The sequence below is a fragment of the Takifugu flavidus genome, chromosome 5 (genome assembly GCF_003711565.1).
Source record: "Takifugu flavidus isolate HTHZ2018 chromosome 5, ASM371156v2, whole genome shotgun sequence".
Taxonomy (NCBI): domain Eukaryota; kingdom Metazoa; phylum Chordata; class Actinopteri; order Tetraodontiformes; family Tetraodontidae; genus Takifugu; species Takifugu flavidus.
Window position 1 is genome coordinate 15225688 of NC_079524.1, and position 14656 is coordinate 15240343.

At 40.9% G+C, this 14656-nt stretch overlaps 1 protein-coding gene across 3 annotated transcripts in view; it reads left to right on the forward strand.

The window, feature by feature from the left end:
* The first annotated feature begins 7339 nt into the window (after positions 1-7339).
* The window catches only part of LOC130526544 (tight junction protein ZO-2-like), a 39701-nt gene continuing 32384 nt past the window's right edge, over positions 7340-14656 (forward strand). The window contains exon 1 of one of the 3 annotated variants that reach the window (XM_057034302.1): positions 7340-7751. In XM_057034302.1, coding sequence (XP_056890282.1) covers positions 7692-7751 — 60 coding nt within the window. In that variant the 5' untranslated portion in view covers positions 7340-7691. The remainder of the gene's footprint in view (positions 7752-14656) is intronic. The other 2 variants (XM_057034301.1, XM_057034303.1) reach the window with 2 other exon arrangements.

Here is a 14656-nt window from a genome sequence, read left to right on the forward strand (position 1 = left end):
TCTGCACTTTTCCAGTTCACACTCACAGTGGTGACTGGTGCCAGTTGAAGGGATGCCGATCGGCTCTGATGTTACAGTCAGCAAGTCGCAACATCAGCCGGTGGATGATGAGACCAAAGGCAAAAATCCAAAAAGCAATCAGAGGAGCAGCATTTCAGGCAAAGATCTCCTGATTTCAGTGGCCAGCAACGTTCCTTACAGCTGTATGAGTGTAGCACAGAAACCTTAGAAATCAAAAACCTGGATGACCGCTGTCAAAGAAAGACTTCCATTCACAACAATAAACAAGGAAATTACTCATTCATAGCAGCAATATTTTACATGAAATATCACATAGTTATTTAGAATTATGGAGGAGTCAGGCTAGGAGCTGTGACTCTTGTCTTCCCAACCCTCCCAAAGGATCAAACAAGAACATATGGTAACACACGTATGCATAAGTGTCAACAGACAGAAACAAAACCACCTCTTTTCAGCAACCACCTCTCCTTTTGTCCTTCCTGTACGCTTACAGTGTGTGTGTGTGTGTGTGTGTGTGTGTGTGTGTGTGTCTGCGTGTGTGAGTGTGCGTGCGAGCACGTGCTGGATAACAGTGGGAGTGGCACAATACACCTCATCACCTCATCCATCTGGCCTCTGCTCATTAACACTAATACTGGATACACACACAGACACACACGCACACACACACACACAAGCTCTACAGGCTTACATAACGCAAACACAGTGCAGATGTGCCCTTATTTACACTTTTATCTATTTTGAGACTAAATTCTCTCTGTCTGCACATGATTGAAGTCAACAGCTGTTGTCATTTGGATTTTGTGTTTTCACTTTTACTTCCGTTCTTTTATTCGCCCCCGTCGTTATTTCTGGTACCCTGGTAGGATGCAGCGACTATTTTTGGTCGCTGTTCAAAGTGTGACACAGTGATAACACAGACATTTTTCACACCTTTCCAAAAATAATGTGGGCAGCAGCAAGAGCCAATGAGGGAGCAGATCTAGACAGGATGAGGAGGATAGGCAGGTGAAGTCAAGTTTCAATATTCATGATGTTGCCCTCTCTGCACTGCAGCAGGCAACGCTCCCTCTTCTCTCTTTCTCCACCTCTCTGTTCAGCTTCCTCAGCATGTTAGGTATCCCAACCACCCCCCACCCCCCCCACCCCCCATCCTCTTACACACACACACATATAGTGGCACGGTGACCTTGACAGGCATCAGTAGAGCAGGATAGAGGTAGAAGTCTCTCTGTCTCTTAATTACTAATTCAGTAGCAGCACTATTTAACCATAAGCAGGATAATGACAAGGTCAGATCTGTATCATTAATGTTGGTAGCAGAGCCATTTTTGCTGGGTTTCATGTTTCTGATCTTAATCCTCTTTTATTTCCTGAGAACAACTACCTGAAGGTTCTCTCAGACCTTCTGCACCTCCAGCCAAAGGTGTTTCCCTGAAAGGACAACAGATCTGTTCTCTTAAATCTAGAGAGTTGCCATCATTCTGAAGTCTGAAAATTGTTTCTTTAACATTGTTTCCCCACACAAATAGCACATAAAATAAGTACATCCAAGACTAAATCATAGAGGTGATTTTTCTGATTATTTTGCATTTACATGCATTTGAATATGCATTTCAATGTATGACTGTTCCAGTTCTTGGTGAGCATGTGAAGACATCAGCTGCAGCCACTGGTGGAACCTGTAAAGCATTTGATCCTGACATCTTTAAAAGTTTTTCTGCAGATCCTTGCAAAACCTAAATGTCAAAGCAACATGAATGGATATGAGTTCTGGAGGAAGAAGAGAGCGAGTCTGACAGGATATGTGCTGACTGCTGTGTCTGAGGGACACGACGAGACACATGGACAGAATTCAGATTCACAGCTTTATTGTCATAAGATCTATACATCTGATGCATGCAAATGTGACAACATGCCAGGATTGAACACCAATAAACATATCTGCTGAGTGCATCAGCTAAAATGTAAATGTGTCCTCTGTATGTTGGATAGACCTGTGCCCGCCCTCCTCCCGGTGGACAACAGTGGTCCCTTAAACACCATGAATGTCTAGATAATCCAGCCAATGATACATGGAGTGTGTGACCTTTAATCGTGCACATGTGACGCTGGTTGTCCTTCAAAGGACATTTTATGGTCTATAAATATTGATGCAGGTCACACCAATCCAGCTTCAATACTAAAACGGCACATCTTTAGCACAGACGGTTTACGATTTAACGTCCAAAGACTGAGATTGTGTGAAGTCATTCAGTCTGATGACTTTTCCATCCCCGGACATCAAATCTTCATACAGTAATGATTTAGTTTTAAAGCTTTTGTTTTTTAGTCTTTTTGGTCAGTGCCAGGTGTACATGTGTGTCACCCCCCGCCCCCGCCCCCCAGAAGTGGCTTAGAAGTTCACTTATTGACCCTTTTTTTAACTGTCTGTCGTTCAAATAAAACTGATTGTAACATAATCACACTTTTCATCCATCCATCCATCCATCCATCCATCATCCATCCATCCATCCATCCATCCATCCATCCATCCATCCATCTATCCATCAGTGTTTTGTCCCGTGACTACTGAGGGTCTCTAAGAATGCTACAGTTGCCGTTATTCTTCTATTTTGTCCCTCTCTCTGAAGGCTGGTGATGGCTAACTCTCTTTATTTATGGCTGAGCTGGCTGTCTCATCACATACAATAACAAGTTGTGCAACAATGTTTCACAGGGCTAAAATTTTATTATTCTCTTTGGGACAAATTGTCCACTTTTCTGCTTTCTGAGATGCCACAATAAAATGATAGATGATAGGAGCTTTTTTCTTTCCGGACTAACAAACAGGACCTTTAGTGCTATGAAATACTGAGGCTTTTACAGAAAAATCATCTACAACTTATATATTCCAACTTAGAGTTCATCCAGACACTGAATTTTAACACAAAAAGCTACATGGACCCAAGATTAATTTTTAACCTTAAACTGTGGAGCCACATTAATCTTCACAGCAGATGTGTTTATTGTGTATTAATGTGACTTTTGTCTTCCAATGGATGGATGGATGGATGGATGGATGGATGGATGGATGGATGGATGGATGATGGATGGATGGATGGATGGATGATGGATGGATGGATGGATGGATGGATGGATGGATGGATGGATGGATGGATGGATGGAATGATGGATGGAAAGAACATAAATAATGACATCCACTGGTTCGGTGTCATTAATAAAAACATTTAAATTTATGACTTTGCAGACTATAACATGACAACGTTAGCACTACATATCTGTCATTACTCATCAGGGCCTGGTTAAATTGTCATGAATATTGATCATGAGTGGAATTACGGATGCCGCAGCTGGAACGTTGCGGGTTCTGCAAAGTATACTCATGGGAAAAGAATGTTTTATGATCATGGTACTGTAATTATAATTGTTTAGCTACTTTCTATTTATTGTACAGTGGAAAATCTTAGGTAATGGAGAAGATCTCAAAATGAAATGTATTCATGACTTACTTTAAATAAAGGAAATATGGACGATTTAAAGGATGCAAATTTTATGATAAACAGGACATGACCATACCAACAGTGGTATATATAATCAAAAAAGATCGGAGACATGGTTGTCATGACATCGAACAGTAAATGTTTTATTTCATTAACGGAAGTTCACGAGATACAGGTCACAGAGAGATTCGTGCATTTTATTTTTGTAGTGTGTATATGTGTAACAACCAGTGCAGCGGGGTCAATGGGGTCACACACCCGGGGTCACGTGCCCAAGGTCACACACAGACCGGGGCCCCTTTATTCTGTTTTTTTACTGTACTACAGGCACCTCAGTGACCTTGGGAGCGTGACCCCGGGTGTGTGACCCCGATGACCCTGCTGAGGTGCCTGTAGCACAGTAAAAAAAACAGAATAAAGGGTTCAAGTCTCATCTGTAAATGTAACTCACTTTACACTGATTGAGCTTCCCATGTGATTGAGCTTCCCATGTGTTGATAGAGTGGCATGTGTGTGTGTGTGTGTGTGTGTGGTGTGTGTGTGTGTGTAACATGAGGATAGTGCTGACCCTGGTGTTTCATTGTAGGGAGAGGTGCAGCTCAGAGGTGTGTGTGCTGAGGCACTTGGATGGCCTAAACACACACTGTCTGCACTACAGGCAGCCTCACACTCTGTGTGTGTGTGTGGCTCCCCGTCATCTCCAGGTATTTCACCCACACACACTGCTGTTAATCAATACCATGGATACACTGCACCTGAACACTAATTATTCCATGATTTGTCAGTTGATGAACTTTAAATTAATATATTCATTGGATACTTCTTCCTCACCTAATAATAGTATTAATTAGTATTTAATCTTGTTTTTATTTCTTTATTAATTGTATGATTTTTATGTCGATGAGTGTCTGTTTCTGTCACAACATCAACAATTAAGAGTCTGAAGACAACTAAAATAGCTGAGGTTTGACCCCAACAGGCATAGCTAAATACATTAGAGGTGCTGAGTGGAGCATAGGGGACCCCAGAGGGCACTTTATGGGATGTTTTATTGTGACCACATAAATTCAGCCTGCTTTTAAACCATCGGAGCACTTTTATGCAGCCTTCTCCTCCACTGACGAACAGTTTTGAGCATCTTTTGTTTTGAGTCGAACACTGAGAAGCTTTTTTCCCCCGTCCTGATGTATTTATCTAGCTGTGACCACTTGCAGCCCTGCTTTACTATGTTAGAAGAGAAAATGGCTGCCATCCCTCCAGTGTAATTATTTGCAATTATCTGTGACGAGTTGACTGTGGTGACCTTTAACAGAACACGTCGTTTTTAAACGCGAAACAGCAGCACCTTGTTGACCTTCTGTCTATTCTTGGCTTTCCCTCACACCATTACCATGTGTGTGTGCAGTGTTTATTCTCAGCAGCTGAACTGCCCCTCTGATTTGTATGGACGATGATATTTGAGGCCAGATCAAATAATGATGAGTCAGAGGCCACATTTCATGCAGCGAAGGTCCCACCAACATAGAAACCAACATGGAAATCAGCACCTTCACCTTTTTGTCACGTGCTCTTTTCTCCAAAATTCAAAAATGAATTTACCAAAACGTTTTTAATTTTCCACATTTAACATTTTTTCCCCAATAATACCCAGATTCTTTTGATGAAGGAGCCAGTTACTCTCTCCACCAGTAGAGGGCATAAAGGTAAAGCGGTTTGTATCTGTAAAGATTTGGGGCCCCTCACTTGTCGAAGGATGCTCTGTGTATCCAGAAGACTGTCCTGCTGGAATTTAACTTTTGTTGTGGATGCTGAAGACCCAAAAAAGCGAGAAAAAACGATAATAAGGGAGAGAAAACGTCAAACTGTTCCTGAAAAGGTGCTCCTGATGTAGACGTAAAGGCGTTGATCATCTCTGTCTTACATCTTCATCAAAGAACATTCGGTGAAAAACAAATTTTAGCATTTATTTATTTATTAATATCTATATCTTTATTTTTGACCCTAAAAAGGACATTTTAATTTTGACATGAACACATTTTACACTGATTTATTGTATTTGTTACCTGTCTAAACATTCCCTGCCTTTAGTTAGCATTTAAAAAGATGCCTTATTATATTTGTGTAGAATAAAAAAGACACCTCAGATAAACGCTGTCATGTTCTCATGGGGCTTCACTCATTTTGACTCATCGCTATTTGTTGAATGACAGGAACAAATCTTCTTCTCTCTGTTAGATGGGAACATGGCTCAACCAAACCTTTATTTATAGTTATCCGTTATTATCATTACTGAATATCTGGTTAACTGGAAACCTTCCCAACCGTCTCCAGCTGTTGTGTGTTAACTTCAGTGACCTGAAGGAGTCGCTGTTTGTCTGCAAGAGAACTCACCACCGCATACAGAAGAATTTATTTATGTCCTTAAAGATGATTAAATTATTCAAATAAGCTAATGTGCCACACAGAATATATTGTAAGTTTCTGAAATATTATCAATAGATTATTTGGGCTGTTGGATGTAGAGGTTTTAATACTTTAAATAAAATAATAAACATACAGTAAATTGCTAACACATATTAACACTATAAACTATATATTTTGAAATTATGGCATAAGCACTCAGTATAAAATATGAGTAAAAGACATATAAATCTGTAGGCTACTGTATAAAATAGTTATATACTTTTTAAATTATTCTGAATGGGGAACAAATCTGTTGAAATCCAAACAAAAACGGCATCAGCAGCCTCGTCCCAGAAAGGCCTTTGGGAAAATAATGGGGAGTATTATGAAAAGGGAGTGTGCTGTGACATAATGGTGTGATTATAATGAGAAAAGAGAGTAAACTGATGATTACAATAGTGACGAAGATCGTGAACAATATAGACTTTGGTGAATAAGGCTGGGATATGTGCGTCAAGCGAGGTCTGTGAAAGACACCACTGTTTTCAGAACATGGAGACAATTGGTGATTCAGGGGCTTCGGCCGCACAGTCATGTCTTTTTTACAGATCACGGCGGTTTTATTCTAATGTAAAGCGAGAAAGAGGCAAAAAACCTACAGTAGCTTTAGCTTGTGATAAAGCAGCTCTGACAACTCTGAATATTTTGACCACAACCTACATTTAATGGTACATTTAATGGAGCAGAAGTGATGAGCTGATGTGGAACAAAGGCTGTAGAGCAGAATGAAGGAGGAACCATTAAAACACTGAACTCAGTTCCAGTCACATCTCAAAACAGTGACAGAACAGAAAAAACAGAAAATTCCAACAAAGCAATAACATTTTTTACTGAAAATAGTGTTCTTATAAGAAATACAAGTGAACAAAGTCAAACAAAATAAACAAAATCTTGGCAGAACAAGTTCTGAAACTGGAGTAACTCTTAAGTGTGTTTTCATCACTTTTACTTAAGTTCTTTTCTTTACAACCTTTACTTGATGTCCCTCTATTAACCACCAATGTAAGGCACCAATTGATGGGAGTCCTGTGGCCCCCACACTGCGCCACTCCAAAGAGCCGGAATAAAGTTTTAGTGCGTCGGTAAACAAACAAACCTCTGCCTGAAAGTTCTGGACCTACAACCTGGAGACAGCTCAGCTCCTCAGTGGTTCAACAAAGTGATTCAACGTAGCTTCATTAATCAACACATTTTTAAAAAGTTAGGATAAAATAATTATGTGTGCACGGTGATGACTGCGCTCTTTCCTCGTTCATCGAAAATAATTTTCCCGAGGTATTATGTCAACAAAAATAGAAACGACGCAATTTCCTCCTCCTGGGTAATGTGTGCGCAATGACGGGCACGAGCTTGAAGCCTGCTCATTTAGGAAAGTGAAACGTTCCCACAGCTGTCCACATCTGGAAGAGTGTGGATTTTACTCATATGCGGAAAAACGTACGAAAGAAAGGTGATTTTTCGGAAGTGTTTGCTGCTGCTGCGCAGCCGACGGACCTCCCTCTTCCTGGCTGAGCGCTCCGGTGGGCTGCCCCCTCCGGAGGAACGCCAGGCTGCCTGTGACGAGGGCGGAGCCGGCCTGTCTTCTCAGACATGTTCCATTTCCCAGAGTAGCCGCAGCGCACGAAGACGCGTAAACCACGACGCTTCTGGGTCCAACCGTGACAGAAGACAGCGGCAGCTCAGAGCGTCGGGAGCCGGAGCAGGATGCCCGTGAAAGGCGGCGGAAGAATGGTGTCGTACCCGAGCAAAGGCGACATTGTCGGCGTGAGTCACTCTGTCTAATTGTGTTGGAAAGTAACGGAGTTGTTACGTTGGTTGGCCTTGACGGGAACATATTTGTCCGGTGGTTTCGTTGTTGATAAAAGTAGACGTAATTTCAGAGCTGCGCTCCCCGGCGGTGAAGTGCAGGTCGGCCGGCCAATCACCGGAGGGCCGTTACACCTGTTGTGGCTGAGGGGGCCAATAAGAAACGCGCTTTGGTTCAAAGTTGGGCCAATATTTACGCACCGGTTGGTGTTTCTGGAGGTTCGGAACGCGAGCGAAGCGACAAGTGACGCCAGTTGGCCCCAATTCCAGTCTTGAGAGCCGAGGTTGAGATTGTAATCCAGTGCGGATTGACTTCCTTGATGGGAATTTTTCCTCGAAGATTAAAAGGTCCCTGCAAGTAATCAACAAACGACAGAAATGAGAGAGAGAGGATGAAGAGACAGGCCATTGTTGGAGGCGTTCTCACCTATCAACAGCCACATGTGAAGCCTAAAGCATCATAATGATGATTATTATCAGGTCTATTATATAAATTGGATTAAGGAATCAAAAATTATATCCTGAATGGTTTCATGAGATGGATTATCATCCATAAACCCTTTTTCACTTTCACAGAGATGACTATGTTTACGTTATGCTCCTGCCTTTAGAGATTGTAGATATATAATTGTGTGTGTGTGTGTGTGTATGCATGTATGTGTGTGTGTTTACATCCTCTGGGTTCTCTGTGGTCTGGATGGATAAATATTCATCCACTATGATGACTTCTATGAGTCCGGGGCCGTGTGTGTGTAGTTTGAAATGTGTAGCTGTGGGAGTGTGTGGTACTAAAATCTCTGCCATCTCACTAATCACCCTCTCAAAGTCTTCTTCAGCCTCCATAACCTCTCTGAGTCTTAAATTCTGTCCTCTTTTCATCATTAGAATAGGCTTACATGTCCTTCCTGGTGAAGTGCATCAGCAGACAGTGCGTTAAAATCTTAATTCTAAAATAACTTTTATTGTTGCCAAAAAAGCAGTTTTGTGTAAAAATCACTCCTAAGGTTTAGGATAATATTTTAGCATAGAAAAATGTTTATCGCAGAGTATTCATTTGAAAGTTTCTTGATTTTCCTTGTTCTGGTGCAGACTCTTTGACGTAATGAATGAGACTGTTGAATGTGCACGCTCTCATGCTTTTTGAAGATTGCCAAGGTGTTGTGATGTGAGTAATATATCTTTGCCAGTTTTCTGTGTATTTTGGAATGTTACCAAAGGCGTACAAAAGTTGGCCATTGCCGTTGATGGGGCTGTAGTGAAGCACTTGAACGCACCACAGAACACATCCCAGCTGACTGGTCTCCTCTCCTGGGCCAACATCACCTTCTTAAAAAAAAAAAAAAAATCAATGGCCCCAAATTATCCTGCGAGTCGTCAGATTTCCATAAATAGTCCCGTGATTCAGTTGTGTCTCTTCATCAAACTCATTTTGCTTTCTAACAGCAGCCTGAGTGATGCATTCACGCTAACACAGCTGCTGACTGAACAAGGAAAGCATTCATTTGCTGGCACACATCCCATATTAATGGCTGGCACAGTCAGACACCAGCGCTACATCCACAAACTACTATGCAACACTGACACACTTCAGCCTTTTCCATCTATTTCAAATTTCACAACTCTTGCAACTCAATAATCCCACTTCTCTCAAGAGCTATTGTCCCTGAAATAGCAGGGGATTTTTAAAATATACTATTAATGTTGCACATAGAAAACAATATTCACAATCCTTTCTCCAGCCGTTGATGTGAGTGTTAAATATCTCAACATTCTTTTCAGTCTCTTATTCATAGCTGACTTTGGCCTCATTTTCATAATTACTGCTAAAATGTGACCAAAAAATAATAAGGAACATTGTAGTGTATACACACTATGAATCTCCCAAACACACCACAATAGTCACCTGTGGACAGTTTTGTTTGGCATGAATTGTTGGGAACAAAAAGAGGTTTATCGGTACATTTTAGCTGCTGTCCACAGTATTTGTCTTTTATATCTTCAGCTTTCTTTAATATGATTGAACAATTCTGGAAAATCTGCTGAGTCCCTCCATATTTTAAGAAACAGATGTGTGTGTACGCTAGTTCATAGCTTCACAGTGTGTGCTTATTGCAATTTGAGTGTGTTTTAACAGTAATCCCTCAAGTGATAATGGATGCGCTTGGGGCTGTGGACCAGATTCAGGCATTAAAATACACACACACACATGTGCGTGCATGCACAAACCTCATTCCTTTCTCCACTTTACAATGTTGTGCAACAACAATGTCTATAATTAGGCTGCTTACATTTGGACCGATTATAAAATAAATAAATAAATAAATTGGGTGTTTCTGGTTGCAGAATCACAGTTTTCTTCTTCTCTTCTGCCATTTAAGTGTTTTAACTTGTAGCTTTCAGCAACACTTCATGTCTTCAAGTCAACAGGCTCCTTTCCATATTCTGCATTTAATATTTTAACCAGAACACCATAAAATATCCATGAAATTAAATTAGCTAACCCACAATTCCTTTTTTCCTGACTCTTTTGTTAAATAATGTGTTGCCTTCAGTTTCATGAATGATTCAGTGATTTCCTGTAAGGCAGTGTCACCATCGTGCACAACACAGCTGTAATGTGCATGAGATTTTTTTTTAATTAGCTGTATATTCAGGTCTCTACTGCCCATCAAAACCTGATAAATATGATCAGTTTAATTATAGCTTTTTAGATACCATTACATGTGGCAATTGGTCACATTTGTCATTCAGTAAAATGTCTTTATAAAAGTTAAATACAAATCTGAAACTTTTTTTTAACTAAGCAGAACATACCAGGGAGCTGTAATTACAGTGGAATCTAATCCAACTCTGGATGAAACAAGTGTTTTGTTCGAATTTGTTGTGTAACTTTAAAAGTAATGCAAATATTTATACTAATCCAAAAAGATTTTTATCAGAACTTCTGAGCTGAAGATTTTCCTTTTTATATAAGCTGATTAACATGATGGGGATTACTGATTCAGGAAGAGATTTAGACTTTTTCCTGGTGATGTATTTTGAATGTGCATTGAGAGGAAGCATTTACCTGATTTCTCTTTTCTCCTCCCTGCATGAGTATCTGTGTTTAGAAGTTGTGGGCCTTTGTGTGCAATGGACTTGAACTACATACAAATATGAGCTTTTTAATGGCAAATTTATTATCCCCATGCAACAGTAATGACATCTTGTGAGGTGAAAGGATATCTAACACTCATCTCTTTACTATATATCACATTTCTGTCAATGTGGATTCAGCTCAGTAACAGCTGGTTGCATTTGCTTAGAATGTGTTATGATGTGTTATTTATATCCACCTTGATGATAAATGTCCTCTTTTCATCATTACGGCATTTTCTTGTTCATCAATTTGATTGTGTGATACGGTTGTTCTCCTCCCCAGAATGAGTCTTTACAGCAGCCTCTTGATTCCAAAAGATGAAATTTTAATGTGATGTAAAATCAATGTCCTCCAGTACCTGTGAGACAGTATGGGCTGGCATGTCCGCACCTGATAAAGCTGGTCTGCCTCCCCCCACAGATGTGCTTATCTCATGCAATAGGGTGACATGCCACTTAGCAGCCCTCACCTCTGCTAGTCATCACAATGCGTGCATACATGCACGTACGCTTTGAAGTGTTGACCCATTATTGCTTTCTTTCTTCGGCATTCCAACCCCCACCCTCACCCCCTCAGATCATTTGACATACTTAAAATATCCCGTGTGAGCCATCTTGTGCTCTGAATGAGCGTGCTATCACCACTGCTGCGACTCGCTCTTCTGTAAAACCTGATGGGGATTTAATGGGGGGTGGGGCTGTCGAAGTTCGGTAGTAACAGCGAGTGAGTGGGGAAGGGGGGGATGTCAAAGCAGGAGTCTATTTTGAGAAGTGCCAGTAAGTCCTGTTTGAAACCCTGTTGTCATAGTTGCCATATTTTTAAAAAAGTAGGATTTTTGGTTTGAAACTCAGCACTGACAATGGTAAAACATGGTGGACGAGCTGCAGGTTATTTTAATCACGGTAGCAGCGTGCCAGGAATGCCCTGGCAGTGTGGATTTATGCCGAAACACCCTTTTTTACGAGCCACCGTTGTTGATGCGCCTCAGTTTGATTTTGAATAGTGCCATGGGTGTGGCACAGTCGGACAGCACATAACTATTTTAACAACTGTTGAACGAGAATCCATTTTGTTTCCCAGAAGAGTCAACATGTTTGATTTAACCTTCGTCATCTTGAACAACATCAGTGTTTTTGGATTCATTTCCAGTGCTGTGACAGGTTATATCCTGTTTTCCACTGCGCTGCTGCCTAAATTAGAAGATTTTAGATGTTGGAGCAGGAGAAAATGTCAGCAGCTTCTGATCAGTTATCTGCCTGGGTGTGTCGGCCTCAGAATCTGCTCTTGTATACTTGATGTACATCTATCAGCCGTGTGTTTATCTGTGTTGGTTGAAGTACTAATCTATTTATCTGAGACACTAGACACTAGATGACCTCTAGTGAACAACTGGATCTATTCTCAGAATTAAGGAATTACTCTTATAGTGAATGCTCTCTACTTTCTCTCTTTCAGCAATTACTATGGCAACAGCATTGGTGTGTGTAGGAATTTTGGTTAACACAGTATGTGGCCTTGTTTGCACGTACTGGTCATACTGTGTTTGTACGTACTGGTCGTACTGTGTTTGTGTTGCTCCAGAGATTGTTTCCTGTGAGTGATCATCACTCAAAAGACGTTATCTGTGGAATAACAGGAACAGGGAGTGATGGTTTACAGGCCACTTCCTGTAACTAAAGACTCTTAATCTACCCCCCTCTGCCACTCCCTCAGGACACAGCCACCATTTAGACCAAAACATCCTGCACCATCACCCAACCACCACTGTGGTCTGGTGAAAGGTTTGTAACTTCAGGGCTGATCTTTGTGACGCAGCTGTCACCGTCGGCAGAATCTCTTCAGAGCAGCCGAAGGCAGAATGGGAATACCTGTCTGTAAAATATGACTTATGCTGAGTCACTCACTCCCCTCAGCTGATGTGTCACTCGGCACCTCAAACGCACTTGTGTTATCTGCTGTGTGTCACATGGAAAGAAAGTGTGGTTGAGTTGTGTTTCGCAATTGAAAATTTACCTGTGAAAATAAGCTTGATGCAGCAGTACCGGTACACACAAAAATGTCACAATGTTTTTCAGGTTATTGATGAAGTCGGGGTGAGGGTATGTATATATATATAGTCTTAACAGAATATGAAAGGAATCACTTTTAAACTGAAAGTAGGATGGTGTTTTTATATTAAATATGGACTAATTCCTACAAAGATCCCGTGAAATAATGGAATGAGAACCTGTTTGCAGCTGAAGTGTTTACTCTCCCCAGGAGGAGTTTCAGCTGTGGTCTCTGACTAAGGTGAACGAATCGTGTCAAACCGGTCTGGTGAGAAACGGCACAGAACCACAACAACACTCATGCTGTTGATGTATCAGACACCCTGCAGCTGTGGAAAAACAGAACGCCCATACTTTTGTTTAATCTGTGAGGGAAACATAATTATGTAAGGTTGAAAACTGAATGTTTGATTTGACAGCATCAGGAAAGAAAACACCAGACATCTAGGCAAGAACTCAAAATGTGATGGTTGATCTTTTTATAGATACACTGACCTGTGATCAGCCATCATAACCTCACAGCCCTCACACACAGACAAGATGTTGCTGAGTGTTGTCCTGTTGTGACTGTGATGCTAATCAGAGAAATACAATTGTCTCTACACTGAGAAATAACAGTAAGTCCAAATTAGAGTGTTGATGAACTCTGTGTGTGTGGTAGAGAGAGGTCGCTATATGAGGAGAGCAGAGCAGAGAGGAAGCTGCTGGGGTCACAAGCAAAACAATGGACACGCTGGTTTTTGTGCTGCTGTGTGTGTTGGATTATGTGTGCAGGTATTACCTGAATTTTATCAAGCTTCTCACTTCAATGAGGAAGGACAGAAATACTGAAGTTGTCAACGTTCCCAAAACACTGCAGTGTTTTTTTTTTATTATCCAGTAGAAAATAATTTGACTGTTTAGATTTATAGAACTTCTCCCTATCATTAAATTACTAACTGACCTGTGAAACAAATTCCTTTCTCACATTCTTGTTGTAAATATCGTGCAATATCTGCATGTTCTGCCCAGTTTGAGGCTTTTTGGTTTTAAGAGATTTTCCCAAAACTAGGCCAGGAATTCTGAAGCAAAGGTTTGGTCTCAAACAAGTTACATTCTTTCTTTTCTTTGTACCGTGTTTTTCTGTCCAATAACCAGTGTTATGTGTGTAACTCTGTTGTACCAAACAAGAGTGAGCCACAGTGGGAGTGTGAAGCTTTGTTTTGTTGTAGCTTTGTGGAAGGAGAAAGTTGTAGTTACAAATGTTGGAGGACAACAGCTCCTGTGTTCTGCACACAGTGCAGCTACCACAACCACCCTCCAGATTACAATCGGTGCCAGCTAGAATAATGTGATTCTCTGTTCTCACAAGATTACAGTACAAGTGCAGACAACCACATGCACACACACACACAGCTCTGTGTGACAAGGCAAAAGTAGGCCGAAATAGTTTGGGTGACTTGTGACTGCTGAAATGCACACCGTGAGCGTCTGTGCTGTGGAAAACTGAATTTTCATATCAGAGGTCCAGGCTGAACTGCAGCAAAAGGTAAATTTACCACTGAAAGCAGCTATCATCATCATTGATAATCAATGACGACAACAACAACATTAAGACATAGACACATAACATATCGATAGAAGAAATTCCCTTTCAAACATTCGCTGTTCCACATAAATGACCATGAAGGAAGAGT